The sequence below is a fragment of the Talpa europaea genome, assembly GCF_964194135.1.
Source record: "Talpa europaea genome assembly, chromosome: 2".
NCBI classification, from domain to species: Eukaryota; Metazoa; Chordata; class Mammalia; order Eulipotyphla; family Talpidae; genus Talpa; species Talpa europaea.
In genome coordinates, this window is record NC_140068.1 from 40,532,024 (window position 1) to 40,557,156 (window position 25,133).

Sequence of the window (25,133 nt, forward strand, 5' to 3'; positions counted from 1 at the left end):
ACATAACTTATAACTTGGAAATTAATGTCAATTCCAAAACTGATTTTAAGCCACCTGAGAGTCACTCATGTAGTAAGCTACATAGAATACATTTTTATTGCCTCCACTAAGCTTCTAGGGGACAGCAGGGTCTATGATTCCTCTACTGGTTCTCCAAATTGTCTCTTACCAACACCTTCAGTATAACAGATGTTCAAAGAAACAGTTCGTGCGGTCCTCAGTTATTTGTTGAATGCCTGCTTTGCACTAAGTCCTAAATTGGGCCCCAGATAAAGAGTGGTATATGAAACAGAGAGATGGAATGAATAAATGACCATAACAAAAGCTGGAATTCAAAATGGCGCTTAGCTTTGTTTGTGGCATGTGCATATTCTGACATATTTCTGTCGTATAATTCTGATAAACAGTCAACATTCGCCTTGGCATCAATAGTGGACCTGGGCGTTCCTAGGGTACTCACCCCGGGAGCTGTGCACTGCAGGCGAGAATGCCTTTTAAGCTAAAAGCTTTGTCTTTCCCACTGTATATGGAAAAATTGACGATGCACTTTCATGGAGAAGGTCTAGCAAAGAAATGTTTATATTGGAACAAGCCCCATCTCTAAATCTGGGCTTGTTGCTGAATGGTATTTTGTTTCCTTGGATCAGGGAAGGGGGTCTGGAAACATCTGTAACTAAAGTATTGTTTTAAAACCAGCACAATTTTCCCCCTCAAATAACAGATAACAGAATTGCTTTAAATCAAACATTCTCAGCCTTCCCCATCCATTTCCTTTCACCAATGCATATTATTTTGTTGTCATTAAGATGCATAGAATAGGCTCGTAGTGCTCGAGGCTTTGCCAGCTCCTGTGCATTCATATTCTTTTCATTTCAGCTTGTGTACTTTTGCTTCCCTTTTATAAACATGCTGTAACAGAACAACTATCTGGATCACAGCAGTTATTTGGGACGAAAATGTAAAAGCTACAAACAGATAATATCAGATTGCAATGTGATTCTGAAACTATGCTCTGAAAATTTTATTTAAGAGAAATGTGCAAACCATTTGTGTCCTTTATAAATATGAAATTGAATGAAATAAGATATAAGTGTATTTTACAAAAATTTCAAAAAGGAACCTTACAGGGAGCAAGTTGAGGAGAAAAATCACAAGAAGTAATCTCAAAAACTATGAAAAGGATGGAAATTTGGACCAATTTTAAATATCATTTGTATTCTAAAAATGTAGAAGTAGTTTTTGAATAGTTCATGATACTATAGTTAAAATTTTATTATAGAGATTTTCCATTTATTGGGGAAGATTTTGATTTTTTTAAATAGTTTGCCAAATTAAGGATCTAAATATTTAGGATGGTAACTTATTTGCCTTACTTTTTGTATATATACTTGGTACTTGATATATTTGTTTATTTATGAACTGTTTGAACATAACCCTATCTAAAATCCCTGAACAGACTGTAACTCTGAAGTACATCAATCTTGACCTAAAGATTCTCTCTTCTGAGGCTTTTAGGTGCTTGACACATGGTAAAGACATTTTTTTAATGAATGCTGTTCTTCCCATTTTACAAATAAAAATACTTGATGTAAAGATTCATTGCCATTCATTGTCATAAAATTTGTCTCATAAAATACATCAGTGGCAGTGTGGGTGTTAAACACCTGTGTAATGTAGCCTCCTGCATTGCAAAAGGACGAAGTTGTTGGTTTCATGGCTCTGTCAAAAACTCAGGATGGTATTTTGAGTAAGTTTGTGGGTCATAGTTTTCCTGTTAGATGGGACCAGATGTATGCCAAGCTGTCACACATTCTACCTAAACTGACATCTGTTTCTGATTCATATTCATAAGGGGAAACACCTGCACACAACCTGATGTGTATAACACAAAGGGGCATCCTTTCCCAAGGCCTTTTATCAGATCCTGTCAATGGAACATGCGAGGTGTCAGGGACACACAGATGGCTGTCATGCAATCAGCTTCTAACAAGAGTTGACTTCTCTAACAAGTAATCTACATTATTTGCTTGGAAGTCTGTTTCTATGAGTACTATATAGAAACTGTTAAAAACAGAAATGCTAAATTTAGGTTATTGTATTAAAATCAAAAATAATTGCCATCTGCCAAATGAAGTGATGACAGAGAGCTAACGGGCAATGCTTCCTATCTAAATGAGCCCCACAAGCTCAGAGCAAACATGCAAAGGCTTAAAAATGTTCTCTTCCTTCACGGGCCCCTACTTCTCTTCCTACCCCACCCCAACTCCTCACCCTGGGGCAGGATATTAAGGCCTTTTAATTATAATGGCACTCACCAGGGAAATAAGGAAATGGTGCTAACAGAATAACTTTTCTGAGATTCTTGCATCTGATAACCATTAGCAGAGTTGATTTTTTTTTTGTATTAACAGCTTAATTTTTATTTTGTTAGTTTATAAATTCTTTACTGACAATATACAGTTAATTTTTTTAAATTTCATATATTCAAATCACTCTTAATAAGCAGTTAGTTTTCATTGTATCAAGTTCTCACAGTACCATGTGTGCTTCATATTTTGTGGATATTTTTTGATGTAATGGGTCACATTTTGACTTTTTTATAATATAAAAGTATTCATTAATTTAACAAATATTTATTGAATATCTTCTATGTGTTAAGTGTTATTCTAGAGACTGAAGATACAACAGTGAAAAAACTCCCTAATTTAATCGAGAAATTTGATGATATTTTTTTTTTAGTTATTATTTTTATTTTATTTTTTTAATATTAAATTTTATTTTTATATTCCCCCATACAATTGCAAACGCCCCATTCTGACCCCAATCCTTCCCCTCCCGCCCCCCACCCCCCCAAAAAGTGTCTCTGGTTCATAGTTTTTTCTTGATTTTGATTTTCACTTTCTTATATTCATTTTCCTGGTCCCTTATTTAAGTTTTCTAGATTCCTGCTATGAGTGAGACCATCCGGTATTTTTCTTTTTCTTTTTGGCTTATTTCGCTGAGCATGATCCCTTCCAGCGCCATCCATGTTGCTCTCACACCAGTGAGAATGGCACATATTAAAAAAACTAGCAACAACAAATGTTGACGAGGGTGCGGAGAAAAAGGAACTCTTCTGCACTGTTGGTGGGAGTGCAAACTGGTCCAACCACTATGGAGAGCTGTGTGGAGATTTCTGGACCTACTAAACATAGAGCTTCCATATGATCCAGCAATTCCACTCCTAGGTATTTACCCAAAGGACACAGAAACATCAATTCCAAAGAGCACCTGCACCCCTATGTTTATAGCAGCACTGTTTACAATAGCTAAGCTTTGGAAACAACCCAAATGCCCAAAAATAGATGACTGGATCAAGAAGATGTGGTACATATACACCATGGAATATTACTCAGCATTCAAAAAAGATAAACACATGCAATTTGCAGCAGAGTTGATTTTTATCCCAGGTATCCCTGGGAAAGGTGGAGTGGACAGCATAGGCCTTTTTGAAGCTGCCTGAGAGGTACAAGCTTCAGCAATACCTCCACAAAATCATTGTCATTTTCTTCTTCCCTGTCTTCAAGAATAGTGGTTTGGTGGAAAGCACATTCAGCGCAGCATTAACTTGCTCCATGTAAATGAATTTTGGTATATCCTTTACTAACATATGTCACAATTTACTCAAATTTAAATAGAGGGATAGATGAGGTGACCTCTAATGTGCTTGTAAGCACAGGGATCCTGTGATTCTGTAATGCCAAGACATTTAATACATAATGAATAATCACCCTTTCTATACAAGGCACTGAGGATACAGTGACAAGTCACACAAATCCAGTTTCTGTTCCAAGGGAGTTAAGTCTTCTGGGAAAGAAATACAAGAAAGCAATAATTTCAAGAGTCATTGCTGATCTGTGTGCCATAAAGTTACAGCTCCCTGAAGAGCTACTAGTTAAAATAGATAGCCCTGGCATAGGCACATCCAAAAGGAAGGGAGAAAACTAACAGCCAATAACCTTTCCATGCCCTTCTATTGGATTTTAAATGTATAATATTAGTTGATCTTCACAACCAGTCTAGTAGATAAGGTGACAATCACCCCCATTTTTTTTTTGAAAGGAAAACTGAGATCTAGAGTTAGTAACCCGGGCAAGGTCAACCTTGGTGGTAAAACTAGAACTGGAATCCAGATGATCTCATGCTTTCCACTGCTCTCAGTGGTCTCCAAAAGACACAACTATAGGGAATTATGCCTGTTACAAGGAGTAAGTTGTACTGTATCACATCAATGCAAGACAAATCATGTAGAAGACATGTAGAAGCCAGTTGTATCCTAAATGCAAGAATATTTGAAGGAGACATTCATTCATTCATTCACACAACAAAGATTTACTAAATGCTGCCAGATGCATAGCTGACAAGTGGGGACTTCAGCATAGACGCACATGTGCATTTCTTAAAATGCCAAAAAGTAGATTTTTATCTTATTCTGACAATTTTGGGTATAAATTCTAATGATATGAATGAACATGTTACTGGGCAGGCAGAGTTGTAGGGCAGATTATTGATTTTTAGGTTGTGAAAGGAATAGGAAGAAAAAGTAAAATACATTTGAATAGAAGTATTTCTCCCACCTGTAGTATACTCTTAAGTTCCTTGATTTAAATTAACTGCAATTACCTTGAGAAACCTATCAAAACTGATTACTTGAAAGAAATCCCACTTTTGAATACAAACTCTTATCTATTTGGAGTCCCTGAAAATATGTTCCATCTACTGAACAGGAGAGACATGTCAGTTATTTTAGACTGTTCTAAATTATGATAGAAGAGTCCAAATGTGTAAATTGTCACCCTTCTTCAGATAACACAATTTCAGCCCCCAGATAGATAGAATTCAATTTGTTAGCTCTTTTCAGTCTGATACAAACTATTCCAAAAATGTCTTGTAAGAGGCAATGATAGCCATGTTGTTTCCTGACAACAGCCCCAAATGGGACCACTTTGAAATCTTTTGTGACCCCAAATTAATGTTTAGAATAATTACAACTAAAAATACCCTTCCATTTCAACAAAAAGAATTGTCACCCAAGAACTGATTAAAGTTATATGAAATGTAAAGTTGAATTCAGGATGTCAGAAGAGATGACAGATGTGGTTATGGTTTGGCCTGTTTTCAGAGGCTCATTTCTGAGGAAGGTTGAGGAACAGGGCTATCTGAGGAAGCAGGAAACACACGAGGGAGGCACTGCTCCCCTCATTGGTAGGTGTGAGTGAAAAGAACCTGGATATACATAATCTCAAGTCTTTGGTCTAGTTCTAGCTCAGTTTATGCAGTTATAATAATTCTGGGATCACATTTAATAATTTTCTAACAAAAGCTGACTTTGCTTTTGTACTTTCCCTGGAGCTGTCTGAGAAAGAATGTCGGTCACTTGTCACTCACACTTCTTCTGGACCACTGAACTGTCCCTGATAAAGAGCTGGCAGGTCAGTTATTTCCTGTTGCTGCTTAAGGTCCTTCTCTAGCCACACCCCTGAAAATGAGGCTCTGTTAGGTTATTCTGCACCTGCCTCCTACCTCCCCACAATGGGCAGCTCCAGAGGCTACGGCCTGCCTACCTCTTCTGCTTCACCTCCTGAGGCCGATGCCTGCAGGGCACAACCTTCAGGTCCCTGGCTGAGCCAGATGGGAGAAGAGGCAGGGCAGGTCTGTCCTCTTTCCTTTCTACTAGCATTGCCTCTTGGGTAGAAGCTGTGGTCCCCCAACACTTCAGTACCCATGGTGCCCTCTGCCACAGCGCTAGCCTCTACCTGGGTTAGCGCAAAAAACTTTCTTTGCTCCTTTGGTCTTAGGAGATGTAGGCCTTTTCTCCCCCTGCCCTTCCTTCCTTACTACTTTAACTTGCCTATACTTCTGTAAACCATCCTTCCATTCTAATGCCTTCTTTCTCATCATTTGAACCCTCTGAAATTAATTCTGTTTCCTGCTGGGCCCCTGACTAACTGACTAAATCAGTGACAACTCTTCTTTTGAAATTCATGACTTTTCCATTTCCTTTCTGGTGGGGGAACCCTTTCCAAAAGTATTTACTGCAGTCTGTGGTATTAATTCATAAATTATTTGACTTTCATGTAAGGGAATAATGGCAAATAGATTACACCAGATCTTACATTTCACAATTCAGTTTCATTTGTTTTGAATCATTCCAAAATCTTTCCATATTCCCCCTTTTCAGCTCCAGGCTAGAAGAGGCAGCCTTTAGCCAGAGCTTGTGGGTGACTCTGTAATGTTCTGCTAATAAAAGGCACAGATAGTTGTGGCTCCTGTTATTAGCTTTCTTGGGCCCTGATGAGGGAGGGCTCTCTGAGTTTAAAACCCTACTCCCCTCTTAAAACAGAAAACTAGCCTGTAAACTTTAACTTGGACTTTAACCTTTTAGTTTCTCAGTCATTTCAAAGTGAAAATATTGTGCACTATTTTAAGAATCTTTTACCGGGGGCCTCCCTGGTGGCACAGGTGGTTGAGCGCAGCACTGTGAAGCTGTCCACAGCCTCTGCAGCATGGGTTCGACCTCGGCCAGCTGAGGAGCTACATGCTTGGCGGGGCAGACCTCTCTTGTCTCACCCACTGCTCCCCTCAGCAGTGTATTTCATCAGTCTGCCTGTTCTGTTCCCCGCTCTGTCTCTGGTGAATCCTCTCACCCTCCCGCACATCTGGCCTGTGCCCCGGTTCTTGCATGCATGAATAAATAAATCTTTAAAGAAAAAAATGAATCTTTTACCTTTGCCTTAGATAAAATAGTCACAACTAGAATAAATTAACACCCTAAACATTCTCCAGTGATACAGGCAGCCTAGTACATATAGCTTTACTGTACTTGAATGAATTCATTAGTGGAAATCATATTAAGTAGCCATTCAAACATTTGAGACACGTCTAAAAGCATGTGTGCTTTAGTGGAGAGATTTACAGACATGTGAAAGCCTTCCACGTGGGATGAGGCAGCTGCTCATTGTAAGATGAAAAACAAAGGAAGAACAAATTAAGTAAGGAATGTTCTTATGCTTATTTTTTTAACTGTGTGTGATACTGGTACATAAAGTGAATAACAAGGAAGTTAGGGAAATTATACACCATCTATTGTCAAGACTGCATTAGTCACTTCCTAGAGATGATGTTTTTGAGACCTTACTAGGTCGAGACATGGAAGTCCAGGATCCAGCCAACCTAAGTGGGATTTTTTTTTTCCTTTCATTTCTCTTTCCCTTTTTTCTTTCTTCTTTCATTCCCTCATGTGCATTTGTATCCCCTCCATGTGCTTAAGAAATAAGATATTGCTAAATGGAGTTGAAACCCATATCCCTTCCTCAATCTCATTCCCTTCCTTTACTCTTAAACAAATGAGATTGATTGATTTTGTGTATCTGTGCATTTTAGATTTTATTGAAGTAAAATTGCATTATACAAGTTTATGTAAATTTGTTTCAGATGTACCATTATAAATCAATATCTGTACATATTACATTAAGTTCATCACGAAAGGCTAATCCTATCCTTAGTCACAGAGTTGACCCCATTTTAGCCAATTTATCCATCCCCTTATGCTTTTTCTCTGGTAACCCTAATTTGGTCTAAAATAGTCTAAAAGTTTGTTTTTGTTTTAGTTAGTTCATTTGGGTTTGTTTTGCTTTGCTTTATTTTTTGGTTCCTCTACATATCACATGAGTAAAATCATATAATGATTGTCTTTTTCTGTTGGCTTATTTCACTATGCATGGTATCTTCTGGGTCCATCCATGCTATTGCAAATGCAGAATTTCATCCCTTTTTAATAGCTGAGCAGTGTTGCATTGTGTATATATGCCACATCTTCTTCATCCAGTCATCTGTCGATGGGCACGTAGGTTTATTCCAGCTCATGGCTATTGTGAATAGTACTGCAATAAACATGGTGGGATATACATGTATACATGTATATTACATTTGAATAAGTGTTTTTACATTTTCAGGTAAATGGTAAATATCCAGAAGTGGGATAACTGGATTGTATGGAATTTCTATTTTTAATTTTTTGAGGAATCCCCACACTGCTATCCATAATGGCTCTACCAATTTACATTCCGACCAACAGTGCACAAGGGTGCCCTTCTCTCCATATCTTCTTGAACACTTGCTTCTTGTCTTTGCTATTCTTTCTTACAGGTATGGGGTAATGTTGTTATTTTGATTCATATTTCCCTAATAATAAGAGATCATGGACATTTTTTTATGTCTGCTAGCCATCCATGTATCTTCTTTGGGAAAGTATCTGTTCAGGTTTTCTGCATATTTCTTAATCAGGTTGTTTGTTTCCTTCTTGTTGTTTTTGAGTTTTATGAGTTCTTTATGTATTTCAGATATAACTCTTTATCAAACACATGATATGTGAATATCTTCTCCCATTCAGTAGGGTGTCTTTTCAATGTAATGAAAGTTTCTCTTGCCGTGTAGAAGTTTTTAGTTCCGTTTGTTTATTTTTGCTTTTCAAATGGTCAAAATTCGTTTCTATTCATAGTTTTCTTCATAGGCAGATAAGAATGCATATATGTAATTTATTACAAGTATTATTTTGCATGTTTAATGCATTCTGAATATTATACTATTTCTATTCAGCAATTTGCTTTTCTTCTTCAATATTATCTTTAAAAGATTCATTCATGATTAGAAATTGTGACTTGTAATATTTGCCAAATTGCTGTCCAAAGTTTTTGCACAATTTTCTCTTACTTGACTCAAATCCATTTTTTAAACTAACATATTTTCAGTATATATTTGCTAATTACTATGGTAGGAGATGAGGATACAAAGATAAGTAAGATGGTTTCTGTTTACAAGGAACTGACAGTGGCTTCAGAGAGGCAGGGGTGAACATTAAAATTATAATATCATGTTCCATGTGCTTTAATGAGGTTATGTGTAAAGTGCCATGTGAGCATAGAGGAAGCACAACTAACTATGAAACTGAGATCAAAGGAGATAGCGGGGGGAAAGGTGCCTAGTGAACATTATGTGCAAAGTCAGAGTGGGCAAAAAAATGGTATATTAGGTAGGGGAAAGAGAGAACAGGTGATTTAACTAACTAAAGAGATAGGTTAGGGTTAGATTGTAAAAGAGAAGCTTATTAAGCCATGCAAAGGAAATTTGTTTACTCATGTAGGCAATGAATGAAAAGCCATTGGGAGGTCAGATGCAGAAAAATAGTATGATAAGGTTTTAAAAAATCACTTCTGGTAATAAAGAGTGGGCTAGAAGAAAGACAGTCTAACAACAAAGAGAGCAGAGTGGAAGTAATTGTAATAATCTAAGAAAAAAATAGGAAGATCTTGAACTAAAGAGTGGTTTGGGAAACAAGGAAGAATTATCTTAGAAAATAACTCAGAAGTAGAGTGTAAATTCTACAAGGTAACAATATAAAGGAGTAGTGGGAGGTGAGAGCATTTTAACCCAGATAGAGGCAATGAAGGGTGCACTGTGTGTAGAAAATTTAAAAATAGTGGTAAAACTTAATAATCCTCAGCCTGCTTTTTATTATCACCATGAGCCAACAATTCTGAACAATGTCAATGACATAATTCTCCTCCCTGAAAAATCTTTTGTTGTCTAAATTCTAAGCAGTTGCTGTAGTTACTATTGCGTTTGAATAATATAACAAATATGTAAGCTTCAAATTAGCACATTCCAATTACTTAACTTTTAATAAACATTGGCTCTACACAGAAATTATTTTGGTTACTTTGAGTCCTACAGTTCACCCCAACACAGAGGTATTACTTCAGAGAATATGTTTATAACAGTTTAGAATTGTGCAAGTTCATTTTGAACTTGAGACTAGAACCTCTGTTATACTCATCTACCTGCATTTAAACCATAGATTTGAAATAAACAATAGCAAAGGAGTGTGAGAAGGAAGAGATAGAGCCTAGTACTTAAATTGTAGAGTTCACTCTTTTGGAAGCATTTTCAAAAATTACTTTAATGCAAAATACATTAACATAATTTAGACATATAAATCTATTACTTTTTCCTTTTATTTTCTATAACCTGTAGCATTGACTGAGATAGATATAAAGAAAAAATACCAATAGATTGAAGGGAGCGTATAATAAGCTCAGCATGGGACACATTCACCTCTGCCCCTATAGAACTGGGGTATATTGTCTAACAGATATTTGGAAACACAAATGTGGCTTAAAAGAGCAAACTCAGAAACATAGATTTGGAAGTTACTAGCTGCAGATGGAGTATGCAAAAGTGGGAGATGTTGACATCACAAAATGTGTACACAAGGATGTAGATAGAAAAGAGGGAGAAGGAGATTATCCTGAAGAAGATCAACCATCCAGATGCATCAGAGGAAGAACAGCCCAACCTCTCCCTCCAACTCCCAAATGAAATTTCTGGAAAAAATAAGCAGGAGAAAAACCTGAAGCGAACTGAGAGGAGAATTCAAGGAGGGAATTGCAACAATGTTAAGCACTGATGTGAGAAGAAGCAAGATTGGAAAAGCAAAGCCACAAAGACATCATTCCATAGCTTTGTCAGTGCTGATTCAGTGGTACAGTGGAGGTAGAAGTCAGGTGATGGATTGGGGCATAGATTAGCAAGAAGGAAATGCTCCACTCAAGAAACTTGGTTGTGTAAGAGAAGAGGAAAGTGAAGGGGAGGTGGCACTGAGGGAAGGTGTTCTTAGAATCTTATCCCAGAACTGTTATCCAACATGGGGCCCAGCACCTAATTGTACTCTGTCCCTCCCCCACTCTGGGAGGAGCAAAAAGATGAATAATATGTAAGAGAAGGAATCTAGGTAAAGCAACAGGCCACAGGTTTGAGGGTCCCAGAGCATAGATAAAGGTGAGTCTCCTCAGAAGAGGAGCACTACCTGCTCTGAGGTAACCAGAGGACATTAGGATGAGTCAACGTAAAAGTAAACTTTGAGATGGAGAAGAGAAATAAGAGATTTTCCATCCAGTGGCTTCTATTTTCTCATTGAAAGAGGAGGCAAGCTTATCTGAGGACTTGAGTCCAGTAGCGGTTTGAGATGCATTTCTCCTTTTCTAGTAATTGATAATACCATTTCTTTGGTGAGGATAAACCCATGAATGACAAGCATAAGGAAAGAAAGATATATTTTGCCAGTCACCAGCTTCTTGGGTAATCCAAAGTGAGGATAGCACTGAAGTGCAGGGGAAAGCTCAAGACAGAAGCAAGTACAAATTCCAACAACAGAAATCAATGAAACACCCCAACCAGAGAACCCACCCAAGGAAGCACTGCTGCCTTCCCTGTGCACACTGAAGAGAAGCCATCAAACATTTATAGACAATTAAACCTCCAACTTCTTGTAAAAAGAAAAGGTAATTTAGTCAGACTTTTGCAAGACTGTGGGTCATTAAAAGGTAATGATCAAATTGGAATGTCTATAAAAAGCATTCAGCTCAGTGCATGGTGCCTGTCAATAAATATTAGCTGCTCTTATTCATGAAGACCCATTGAAGATAATAGAGATGTCTATTATCTCACAACACTGATCCTAACTAAGTGATTCTGGAGTCATATAAAAACCCCCAAAATGCCTGCAACTCTGAAGTCATTTTTCTCCTCCTTCTTCTAGCTAGGCCTTGTAGTCCTCACTCTCTTCCTTTCTTGGAAATGTGTCCATGGCATTTGCCCCAGTAAATTAAATAGAACTGAGTCAGTTTTCAGATATTAAAAAAAAATGCTGGCAGAGTCTATGTTGTGTAACCATCACTCGGAAGGCGAAGAGTGAAAAGAACAAGCCGGTTACATGAGGTGACGCGAGGAGGGATCCCAAGCAGAAAACCAGATGTTAGCAGGAGATATTTTTCAGGAAATCTAAAGGGAAAAAGGCACCACTAAAGCCCCATTATGTTGCATAAGTGGCAATCACTACCATAAATGAGCAATCCCAAAGTGCTTGAAATTTTCAGGGAGAAAAGTGAAGAAATATTCATCAGTATCAATCAACCATGTCATCCCCAATCCAGCTCTTCAAAAGTAAAGTTTTTATGACTGTAGGACTCTAAATTTTCTTGTTTGTTCCTTTTATACTAAAAAGAGAGTTATTTATTAACAAGTATGGTAAACACTTTATCACAGTCAGGGTCTGTTGGTATTGAAGTCCAAATAAACATTTGCTCAAGTGCAAGGGCAGGAAGAGTTTGTAATCTTTGAATGAGGTGTGGTTCCTACACCCAGAAGAATACATGCAGACTCCAAGAATTCTGAGGAATAATCATATTAGTTTGATGTAAATAACATGATAAGTATCTCTCCAGCCTAAAAATCAAAGGATCTGACCTAATCATGGTCAAGAGAGCTCTGTGCACCTCAGAAATGCTTGGAACCTAAATCATTGTCTCTGTTTCATCAGTGATTTATTTGAGAGCTGGAGTGGTTTTGCAAGTCAGCCAATGGCTGGTAAACATGGGTCCTAGGCAATAAACACAAAGATAGCTCTAAGAACCAACTAGGAGAAACCAGCACCATAACTATATTTGACTGATGCCCTTGCTTTTCTATGCCAACCAGAAGAAATACCTTTGAACTGGATAAGCCTCTGAGGAATGTTGAAACCACTTTCCTAATCAAGTGATGGTGAAATCACTGTCAAAATCTAAAAATTAACCTCATCTATTGAAATGTGGGGAATTTCGATTACGCAAACAAAAGTTTATAGAGACCTAGGGAGGATAGAAGGGTAATTCTCTCCATATTCAAGTAGTTAATCAAGAAGTCAACTTCAGCTAATGCATTACATAAGGCATTTATTTTAGCATTTTGGTTATAGCTTTACATATCAACAAACCGCACAATGTTCTGCCCTACTGGAGAAAAGTATACTCAAAAGTTATCAATAACTTAATCTAAGACTGTTTTCCATCCCAGGTACTTTCTTTCATTAAGACTCAGAAAAAAAAAAAATGGCCTATGAGAGGCCTACCCATGTAACAAATTCTGTTCTCAAAAGTCATTTCTTCCCAGCCAAAGTTAAATTTACTTTGTGAGTAGATTAAATTGAACTATTTGTCCATAATTAAGGGTTTTGTTGTTGTTGTTGTTTTAATTAATTTATTTATGCATGCATGCATGCACTGGGTACAGTCAGAAGTGCGGGAGGGTGAGAGAATTCACCAGAGCCAGAGCAGGGAGCAGAACAGGCAGACTGAAAATACACTGCTGAAGGGTGCAGCAGACACAGCAGGAGAGGTCTGCGCGCCATGTGGGACCCTCGCAGGCAGCCGGGGATTAAACCTGCCTGCGCTGCAGAGGCTGCAAACAGCTTCGCAGCCCAGCGCTCAACCGCTGCACCACGAGGGAAGGCCCAATAATGAAGGTTTTTTAATGCTGTCTGATTCTTAAGTCTGCCCAAGTTTTAAGTAGATGGAAGTCAGCATTAGGCAGAACCCATAAATAGAGGGCAGGCACAAGGGTTTAACTACTAAGTTTACATAATATTTAATTGTAAAGTGACTTTTCATTTACTAAAATAAAAGATGGAATTCACTAAACTGGAACTAAAGCTAACATCATTGTTGCCAGGAAACAGGAGAAAAAAATGATTCATTATATAATTATATACATTAAAATCCAAATAATGTGGGCTGTTAAATTTGAAGAATACTAATTTGGAAAGTAGCATTGACTCTGTAAACAAATAAATTCAAAAAGGTGTTTTGGTTGGGTTTGTGGTTTATGATTTCTACATTGATCCTCAGTAATTAATGTAAAAGTTGTTGAATCAAAATCGTAGAGGTCTAAAGCCTCCCTGGTGATGCAAGGGGTTAAACGCAACCTATGAAGCTACCTGCAGCCACTGCAACACGAGTTCAATCCCAGGCCAGGGAAATACCCACATGACAAGGCAGACCTCTCCTGTCTCGCCTGCTGCTTCCCTCAGTAGTGTATTTCAGTCAATCTGCCTGGTCTGTTCCCCACTCTGTCTCTGGTGAATTCTCTCACCCCCCACATCTCTGACCTGTACCCCAGTTCTTATGCATAAATAAAAAAATCTTAAAAATAAATCCTAGAGGTCTACTTCAAAAAGCAAGATCAGAGGCTTAGCCTGGGCAGCAGGTAAGTGGACAATGCCAGACTCTCAGTGTGAAGTCTCCTAAAGTTGGCATATGTTCAGTCATACCTCCCTGAATGTACCCGATCTCTTCTAAACTTGATGTAACTTGAAGACTTCACCTTTGCACATAGTAAGAAAGGCTGGAGACCAAATCTAGGCCTAGCAGAGAACAGTAGGTGAACTAGCAGTATAAACCATTGGTTTCCAACAGCACACACAGTATGCCTCAGATTTCTTATCCTGGTCCAAACCACTCAAATCACAAGCATTCATTGAGCAATTAATAGGAACAACTCACTGTGAGAGAGCCTTTGAAGCAGTTTTTCCAAACTTGGCCGCACATCAGAATCTGCAGGGGCCTTTTTAAAAATACACTCTTCATAATTTTTCACCAAATCTGAAGCTATTCTGAAATACAAAATTTACAATTTTTTTCTTTTGCTTATTTTGTTTTTCTGTATTGTGACAATGTTTTTATTAAAAAAAAAAAAATGAGTCAATTTAGCCAGTGGGGACATAGCATTTAGCCATTGCCGTAACCATAATGATTTATTTATCTAAGGAAAATCTTTAATTTCCTTTGTCTTCTTCAGATGTAGGAATGCCTAAAAGATTTTCAGTGACATCAATTTAAAACACCTTTACTGAAACTTCATTCACCCTAAGGAAGGTCCTTACTGTGGTTGATGGTACAAGTAGTTCCCATGTGCACCTCTTCCAGACTCCCTGCCACCACCAATGTGGTTTTCCTCTCTAAATCCACCTCCAGTCTCATCCCCACTTATTGGAACTCATAGAAACAGCAACCAGAATAGAGGCACAGGTGATGGGGCGTTTGGAAATGGGGAGATGTTGGCCAAAGAGTATAAACTTCCAGTTTATAAGATGAATAGGTTTTGGGGATCTAATGTACAGCATGGTGATTATAGTTAATAATACTGCTTTATATACTTAAAAGTTGCTAAAATACTAGGTCTTCAATGTTCTCACTACAAAAAAGAAATGGTAATTATGTGACATGATGTAGGTGTTAATGCTATGGTGTTAATCATTTTGGCACTAAGTATATCAGATCAACACTTTGTACACCTTAAACTTACACAATGTTACAAGTCAATTGTATCTCAGGATGGATAAAATGACAGATTCTTTGGCTTCACCATCAGAACTGAAGCAGTATTTTCCCAGAAGTCTATAACATGGTCAGTTAGAGAGCTCAGAAATCACTTTTTGAGAGGTTACTAAGATAACTGATAACAATCTTTATATTCTTTTATATTCTTTTCCTTTCCTCTTAAAAGTGAAATCCTCCTAATTTTGAACTGCAAGATGCCACATACTCGTGCATTATCAAATCACTTTGATGTGTCATTACCAGGATATATTTATAAATAAAATAAAGAGGCTTAAGGTAAATTACATAGAGTAAGGTTGATCAATGTTTTGTAATTGTAGTTTTATATCAGATGATAGATAGATAGATAAATAGATAGATAGAGATAAGTAGGTAGAGATAGATTATGGATGGATGGACGATGGATGGATGGACGGGGTAGATGTCAAATAGATATCCCTACTTATCTGTGCACTGTATCACAATGAAAACATGTATATTTTACTTTGGAACGAAATTCAAAAACTTGAAATTAGATGGTGTAAGTTCAGTGCTTCCTACTACAATTTTTGTACCATTTCCTCTCTTATGATCCCTTGTGGAAAGTGAAAAAAAAAAAGTTCACAATGAACTATAAACTTCCCATGATAAATTACAAACTGGTCCTCCTCAGTCTTAATTTCTCTCAGTTTTTTTTCTTCATTGGTAAAAGTCATTTTTTATTAAACATCTCCAAATGGAATATAGTAAATTTTAGTTGTAGGATCTAAACTGGTGTTATTATTATACTGGTTATTCTTTCTTTACTGAGAAAAAAAAAAACAAGAGGAAATGGATCTGCATAGTAGTCAGCAAGACCTCAGTCAGATATGAAAAATTTCCTGGAAACCAGGTCTGTATGGACTACAATGGGTCAATGGGAGGAGGGATGAGAAATCGACTCTGTCCATTTGTGAAAACAATCCAGATTCTTATCTGTCTGCAATTCTTTAGACATAATCCTGTCTGATAAGCAGGAAGTGGACTTCTAGACCTATACAGCCAGCCCTCCATTTCTGTGGGTTCTATATCCAGGGATTCAACCAACCTCAGATGAAAACACATGCTTTGTAGTAGGCTTATGATTGTTGTGTCTGAACTGAGCACTACAGACTCTTTTTTTTCCTGGTTATTATTTGCTAAACAATATACTACTTAGCCTTTCCATTCTAAGTGATGTGTAAATGATTTAAAGTATATGTGAGGATGGACATAGACTATATGCAGATACTCTAATTTATATAAGATACTAGAGTATCTGCAGGTTTAGGTGTTAGCACCAAACCTGGAACTAATCTTCCCCAGATACCCAGGGAGGATGTAATGTCATTTCTGCCTTGCATCATCCAGACATTCCAAAGAAAATATAAAACACTAGCCATAACATATAAACCATCAACAATCCTGCACAGTTTCTCACCTGAAACAATGGTGGTATTTGGGGAGACAGTTCATTGTGCCACTCAGCAAGTGATTTGCAAAATGGCTTCATATCACCACAAGCCACACAGCACTTCTGGGTCTAAATATCCCGTTGTAACCAGTGGCTGAAACCAAAAGACAAGTTGCAGGTCGTCCTTCCTGGAGGGGGTTGCTGGTGACAAAGATAGCCCCAGAGAAAATGCTAAAAAGTGGGGTGGAGCAACTGATAAAAAATGTAAGTGACTGCTGAAGGGGGCACCGGGTCATTCAGCGTTTCAGGATTCAGCATTTGGGGTCGGGATTTGGACCCCAACTTGCTGATCTTCTAGAAGGTTGTTGTGCGCTTCTGAAGGTGGAGGCTTCCAGCAGCCAACCTCAGAAAGGAAAAGTTTGGAGGCTTTGCAAGTATCCGAGCGACTGAAACTGTTTTCTGGTTTTGTTGCTGTTGGAGCCTGGCAGAGGAGGTGAAGGCTGAGCCAGGCATCTAGATGCATGAGTGTTGCTGTTTATGGAGTCATTTGACTGATGTAGCTGCTGTTTTGAGTGTCGCTTGTCTGGTGCTGTGCTGGGGCATCTCAGAAGCCCCAGGAGCGTCTCCTGTTGCATCTTCTGCTGATTTCATGAGTTGGAACCTGACCTAGAGTCTGGCTTCTGTGTGCCCCAGGTCAGCTTAGGCAGGAAGATTCCATCTTGGACACTTGGCCTATTGTTTGGGAGAGGAGCCCCGCATCCTCCAGTGGTGGGAAGTGCCATTTTACTACTTTTGTTTAGGATTGAAAATGCTGGACACTGCTTAGGGTGAGGTAAAGGCCATTTTTGGCTTTCATAACTCTGTTTTTCTCTGGTCTGTTAAATAAATCCCATTGTTGTTGTTCCCTGAGCCTGAGTAGTCTTGGCGATTGTATGTGTGGGTGAAGAACTCAGACACTGACTAGTAAACTATTTGGGCTTTGTACTTGGCCAGTTTTAGCGCCCCTTGCTGCCCTGTATCGTTGTCATCTGTGTTCCTCACAGAGTTATGAGGATAAATAACTATATGAACAGCACCCACACAGGATGTGACAAGAGCTCCTTCATTTCCTTACTCCTTCCTTTGAAATTTTAAGATCTGAAAAAGACAGATTTTTTAAGAGCCCAAGTTTATGGAAGACACACAGCTCTAACTCATTATGCCATAGCCAAAAATTCCTGAAATCATAAGTCTGTATCTATAGGGAACATGATACCTCCAAAGTAATAACAGTGGTGTTTTACTTTGGATAGGAGAAAACTACTTTCTCCCTCACTGTTACCTAGGACTCCTATTCTTCCTTATAACCATAGGACATATTAAGTAAACATCTTCCAGTTCTCCTGAAAGGGGGGGAATTCTGTAAGAAAGAAAATTGAATATACATCAGCTATCACTAAGCAGAAGTTGAACAGTTCATTTTGGTATGTTTTGTAAAGAATGTTTTGGTAGTTTAATAATCATATCCTTATATTTCTCTCAGAAACTATTGATTAAAAATGATCTTTTCAATGATGGAACTGCTCTCTGTTGTGTTTGTTTCAGAAGTGTGGCCCTGGCTTGTTCCGTGCCCACTCAGGAGATTGCCTGCCCTGCAGCTGTAATGGTAATTCCAATGAGTGCTTGGATGGCTCCGGATTCTGTGTGGTAGGTTGGGGGCACCTGTCACTTTTCCATATCTCATTGGACCTTTGATTCTTTTTTTTTTTTTAAAGATTTATTTATTTGTTTGTTTGTTTGTTTGTTTATTTATTTATTTACAAGCACTGGGTACAGTCAGAAGCACAGGAGGGTGAGAGAATTCACCAGAGCCAGAGCAGGGAGCAGAGCAGGCAGAAGGACCGAAGTACACTGCTGAGGGGAGCAGCGGGCGGCAGGAGAGGTCTGCGCACCATGTGGGACCCTCCTCTAGTGGCCGGGGAGCTGCCGGGAATCAATCTGTTATAGGACAGGGAGAGAGGCAGCCCAAACCCTGCAAACCTGCCTATTGTCTATTTTAAATGGGTTCTGCCATCCTCCGCATCAACACAAAACATATGAGACTTTAGTGGGAAGGAACTTTAATAAAAACTAGGAAACAATACAGGTAAGGCAAAGAGTCTAGTTTCTAAATGAAGCACCCAAAGTTACCCGTCCCCTCGTGGGTAAAACTCCATCCATATGGGATCAGCCCAGAGCAAGGCCCCAAAGCCTGCCACAAGTCTAAAGCATCTTCCAGTGGGGACCCACAGAAAAGAGTCAGAAACAACCAAACAAGCCCGGAAGGAAAAGAACAAAATCAACATCAAGATAAAAGCTGCCATTGTCACCTCTCCACGGGTCTCACCCACATCTGTGTCACCCCGTCCACGACCAAAAGACAAGCACAGCTTCTTCACATGTCTCTAGGCTCCAATCGCCTCCTCCAGGTCTCCTGGCTCCATCCTGCTTCCTACCTCAGTCTCTTCTGCAGCTTCTCCTCTTCCTGCTCAGCTCTACCCTTCCTTGGGTGGGGCAGGGAACCTGGAACCTCCCCCTTTCCTGGGGACCACCCTGTTACAGAACCGGTGCTGCAGAGGCCGCGGGCAGCTTCACAACCCAGAGCTCAACTGCTGCGCCACCGCCACCGTGGAGGCCCTGGACCTTTGATTTTTAAGTGGGAATAAAATATTCTTCATGGACATGTGGGCTACAGACTGCTAATTAAGCTCTCTTTGTTACCCTTCACCCTTTCCTGTAAATCACCTCACAAAACTATTGATACTTAGGACTGTAAGTGGCCAGCCCCCAAGGAGTTATGTCTGAATGTGCAAGCACTCCTGGAGGTAACCACATTCCCCTCCCTCCAGGCAGCTGGTTTCCTGCTATAGACCAATGGTGATGGGGTTGCAAATAATACACAAGGAGGAAATCATCCATCCAAATTCCTCTGTAATAGTATAGTTTGCCATATGTTTGGCTTCACTCCACATAAACCAGGAGAATGAAACAATTGTTTCATAGCCTATTTTACAACTTATGATAGGTCTATCGATCAAAATTAGTAAATAGAGAAAGAAAAGATAAAAAAAAAGAAAGAAACTAGATTTGAACCAAATAACTCATAAAAATGGAAGCTTTGGCCTTGTGTTCTATGTAATTCTGTGTTCAAACCCCCAAACTTATTTTTCTCCTTAACTGAAATGAGTTTTCCAAGATTATCCTTTAGTAAACTATGAAAAAGACTTATGAAGAGACAAAAAAGCCTTCTAGCAAAAAAAGTGCTTGTTACATATCACCCATTTTCTCCGAATGGATTGAAAACTGAGTGAAAATAGGTACTGAAATATTTCTACCAGAAGTGGCTTCAGTGGAAGCCATAGGTGGCCTTTTTCAAGACCTATGCTCTATGATCATTTTTTCCTTCATGAACTAGCAGGAATATTAGATTCTTCAAGTTCCTATGAGGCAAAAGAGACTTTCTGAAGCTGCAAGAGTATTTTTGTATAAACTATAAGAATACTTAATTAAGCATACCTATTTACCTCAAAATTAGTATAACAGTACCTATTAAACAGATCATTTTGGTTATAAGTGGTCTCCAGGATGTGTGCGGTATTATTTTCTGTGTGTTTACATTAAGATGCAAATTAGAGCATTTTCATTTCTTTGAAACTCAGCAGTTGCATTTTTTTCCTAGGGACTGAGAGAATTTAATGGCAAACAGTAAACATTGCTATTGCTTTGTATTGTTTATTTTGTCTTGGAGTTTCTGTTTTCCCTTCCCCCACCTTCTTAAATAACCATCACATCCAGGATGTTCTCTGTAGCAGTGTAGGCCCCCACAGCTGCCAAAATCTACCCCTTTCTATTTCTTCCATCTCCGGTTTCCTGTTATTTTAATCCCATGACATTTGAAAAGAAAATCCTATGGATGCACTTGAACTAATAATGTACGACTTGATAACTTGACCAATTATAGTCCCTTTGTTAATCTGGTTTATTAAAATGTAAGCCAATAGGTACTGGCAAGCCTGTCAATTGCTGTTAGGCAATAAATTAAAGGGGGAAAAAAGTCTACCTGCAAGTTTCCTAAAGAGAACAATGACAAAGCCACACTTACCAGGATAAGAGGGCAAGGCCAGTTTCTGAGGGGGAGAGTCATGATGTGGTTCCTTCAAGATCCCCTGGGGCATAGGAGACTATAATATAAGTTTGGAAATGGGCTGGGTGTAGACATTTATATGTACCCTCAGAGAAGTTGCCAGTTTTCTTGCAATTAATGTGTCCAAAAGAGAAAATCTTAAAAGACAAAATAACCATCCTACTCATCCTAAGGGTGGTTCCCCCACCCCTCTCTACCCACATGGAAAAAAAAATTACATTGGGCATAAATTTTATATATATATGCTATACATAAAATTCAAAGCAAAATGTACCCACAATCCTATACTTCAGATCTATATGTATAAAGGTATCTTATAAGTTTAATTTTTAAAGGGCCTCCCCGGTGGCGCAGCAGGTTGAGCGCAGCACTGTGAAGCTGTCTGCAGCTTCTGCAGTGCCGGTTCAATTCCCGGCTGGCCAGGGAGCTACCCACATGGCAGGGCAAATCTCTCCTGTCTCGTCCTCTGCTCCCCTCAGCGGTGTACTTCGGTCCATCTGCCTGTTCTGCTCCCTGCTCTGTCTCTGCTGAATCCTCTCTTCCTCCCGCGTCTCTAGCCTGTACCCCAGTTCTTATGCATAAATATAAACCTTAAAAAAAAGAATCTAACAAAAGAAAGTAAAAAAAATAATTTTTAAAGATAATAACAAGAATATAACTTGAATTTGATTAAGTGTAAATGAGGGAGCAGAAAAAGCTTGACAATTCCGAAAGATTATTTTGTCATATTGTCTTTGGTGGGGGTCAAACTGGAATCAACCTCATCTTTTTCTGTTTCCTTTGGCATCCCTATCTGGCCTACAGGACAAGCAAGGCTGGTGTCTCAGCTCAGACCCTCCTGCCCAGCTCATTTTCAGCTCTAAGGAGTCCAGAGAAGCAGTGACTCTACATGAGCACATTATTGTAACTTACCGTGGGCACCAGAGTTTCAATCACTTCTTACAGTTTTCCAATTTAACACATTTTCCTCACCTTCCAGAAGCAATCAAAAATAAAGGACTTTCTTTAGTTTAATTTCATTCCATTTTGCTTTTATTTTGAAGGTTTTTAATGCTTCTGTCTTGTCTTTGTTCTGTTCTTCCTCCATTCAATATTTAAATTCAATATTCTTGTACTTACAGACTTGATTTTAGTTCCTTGATTTTAGTTCATTTAACAATAAAATAAAGGGCAGACAAATTTATGCTGCTAATTTAGACATATCAAAAAAGCATAGATATCTTCACAAAAGGAACACTAACCCTTCAAATGTAGCTCCTCAGTTCTCTTTTGATTAAGGATTGATTTATCTATTGATTCCATTTATCTAATCAATGAGTATTTTTTAAACACTACATATATGCCAGATACTATTCTAAGTTCAGATGTTCTGCTACTTAATTCCTGTGAAGGAGGGATCTTGTCCACACATCCATGGAATCCTCATACACCAGCAGGGTGTCCTAATCAACTCAACCTGTCATTCACTAGATACACAACTCAGAATTATCCAAAAGAAAGAGGTGCAAGACATGGAGAAAGAATCTGGGGCTGCCAGGTTTTCTCTTAGCAGGTCACTCTCCCAACATCTCCATGAATTCACCAACCAGGAGCTCACCGAACCCTGTCTTTCTGGGTTTTTATGAAGGATTGCCATTAAATCGTCAGTTATTGGTGATTGATTCAAACTCCAGTCCTGCTCTTCTCCCTATAGGGCAGGAGGACTGGACTGAAAGACCCATCCCTCTAATCCCTTGTTGGTTCTTTTGGCAACCAGCCCCCATCCTTAGATGCCTGCCTCAGGCGCCTCATTAAAATTACAAAAGAGGGCCTCCCCTGGTGGCCAGGAGGCTGAGCCCTGCTCTGTGAAGCTGTCAGCAGCCTCTGCAGCACCGGTTCGATCCCGTGGGTGAGGGTCCCACATGGCACAGCAGACCTCACCTGAGGCGCTGGCTGTTCCCCTCAGCAGTATATTTCGTCAGTATGCGCCCCCTGTCTCTGGTAAATCCTCTCGCCCTCCCGTGCATCTGGCCTGTACCCTGGTTCTTGTATAAATAAATAAATAAATAAATAAATAAATAAATAAATAAATAAATAAATAAATCTTTAAAAATAAATAAAATTACAAAAGATACTTCATGCTCCCAAAATTTAGAGAAATCCAAGGGTTTTAGTTCTGCGCTAGATGCAGGGTCAAAGACTAGTATTTATTTCTTATTATCACAGAGACTCTGGATTAAATGACTCCCACCGTGTGGTTGAAGAATCTTGGGGACAGAGCCACCTACTTGAAAATGTTTGTGGACATCACCATGTAATGAAGTGCAAGCTGTGGGGCTGTACTTGTTTTAAAAACACACACGCAGACACACTTATCTGCTCAGTGATAATTGAACATAAAATTAAAAAGATTCTGCTAGCATTTTAGGGGCAGAAAAATCCAAGTATGAATAAGAAGATTCAGCTCTTATGAGAAAAATTATTATTGAAATCTAGAGAGAATCCCATCAAGTTGTTACAAATTATATCTGGCTGGTGAAGTATGGATGGATTTTTTTTCTTTTCATTTGGACTATATCTGACCAAATTTTCTACAGCTTCTTGTATTAATTCCCGGGTACCACCCTGTTACAATTTTATCATTAAAAAGATGTTAATATTCACATGGACTTCTGTCCCACCCTAAGCACAATGGAGAAGGGGAAATAATCGAACATATTAAAGGGTAATAATTTTTTTATTAATCAAAGCCTAGCTAAAACTCCATTCACAAAAGAAAAAATTACTATATCTCTAATTTCTACAGACACTGTATTTTCTCATGATTTTCACACTCTCCTTTATTATATATAAATGAGAAATCAACCAATGTAAATCCTTATAAGACTAAGCATGTGTGATTGATAAATAGGTACACTCATTAGGTTTCCAAGAGCAAAAAGAAATTGAGTTGCAGAGTCTTCTTTTTCCTGCTTTACTGATAACTATAAAATTGGTACCTAGATCAAGTGCATTATTTTTACATTAAAATATAGACAATTTCCCAAACTATTAGAAATGGGAAAACCCAGAATTTGAGTCCCTGCTGGCTCAAGTATTTAACAAGGTTAGAAAATGTTTTCTTAACCACTGACCAAAAATTCACAATGCTTTTTCGTGTTTAAGTGGAGTTAGTTTTCTTTAAAACAAAACAAAACAAAACAAAACAGGCTGCAACAGACTTCTGGTTGTCACTTTTGCTTTCTGTTTTTTAAATGGCAGAGCATTGAAGGGAAAAAGATAGTAGCACTCTCAAAGTAAAAGATATTAAGAGTTTGAAGAAAACTTACAAGCACTTTAGCCTAAGTCCTCATTTTACAGATAGGGAAAAGACAACTGGAAAGGTAGGGTGACTTGTTTAAAAAGTTGATCAGCAAGGAAATGGAGCAGCTAGAAAGCTTTACCCCTGCCTCCAGCACTCTCTCTGCCCACCTCCTAGAATGTGTATGGATGATTTTTAGGGAATTTCATATCAAATATTTATAAGCACAAAGTACAGCCTGGCAACTTAAACTGGGCTTGTTTTCTCCTACACAGATGGGCTTCATCTGTCCAACAAGGACTCAGACAAATTTGACCCCAGTCCTGCCAGATTGCTTATGCCGTAGATTCTTCCTGGTCACTGGCAAAGGCTCATCGGTTTTCCCTAGGATGAGAGATTGCCACCGATTTTGGGCTGATTTAGGATACATGCTAATTTCCTTTATTTTCTCCATATGGTAATTTATTAATTCACCCTTTCCTACCTCTTCTTTCATTTTTTTAAAACAAATATTTACTGAAGGTTGACTTAGGCAAGACAGTATTAAGAACTGTGAGGAAATATGTTAACATCTGTTGTCAGCACATCATACGTTATTTTTCAGTTTCTCACTGATCTGTCAGTTAGTCTGAACTTGCCCTAAATTGGTACTATGCTAACATAATTCTAGTAGTCAGGGATCAAAGATAGCTGATAAGATACCCAGAGTGTTCCACCAAGAATAGTTTACTCCCCACATTAAGTTTCTCCCTTCTGACTGTGTGGTGTACTTCATTTGAAGCTCACATTGGTAATAAAATAGTCTGTTACCTTCTAATGTAGTCATTATAAAACTCTTTTGGGAAAGGACCTTTTCTCTTACCCACTGGAGATGCAATATAATAAGGAAAGTAGCGCCAAGCCTGTCTGAGTTTCAATCTCATTTTTTGCCTCCTACTATCTGTGGGGGTGGGGGGGGACTCCTGAAACTGGGGCAGACGATTACTGTGCACTGTAGGTAGCAGGAGGAGGGAAGAGGGTAGGGAGGCT

General features: G+C 38.6%; 1 protein-coding gene across 2 annotated transcripts in view; it reads left to right on the top strand.

Annotated features, from left to right (window-relative positions):
• Positions 1–25,133, top strand: part of LAMA4 (laminin subunit alpha 4) — a gene marked incomplete at its 3' end in the record, with an annotated part of 134,822 nt that overhangs the window by 15,913 nt on the left and 93,776 nt on the right. For both annotated transcript variants that reach the window (XM_084227763.1, XM_084227764.1), the window contains exon 2: positions 18,247–18,348. In XM_084227763.1, the coding sequence (XP_084083889.1) occupies positions 18,247–18,348 (102 nt within the window). The remainder of the gene's footprint in view (positions 1–18,246; positions 18,349–25,133) is intronic.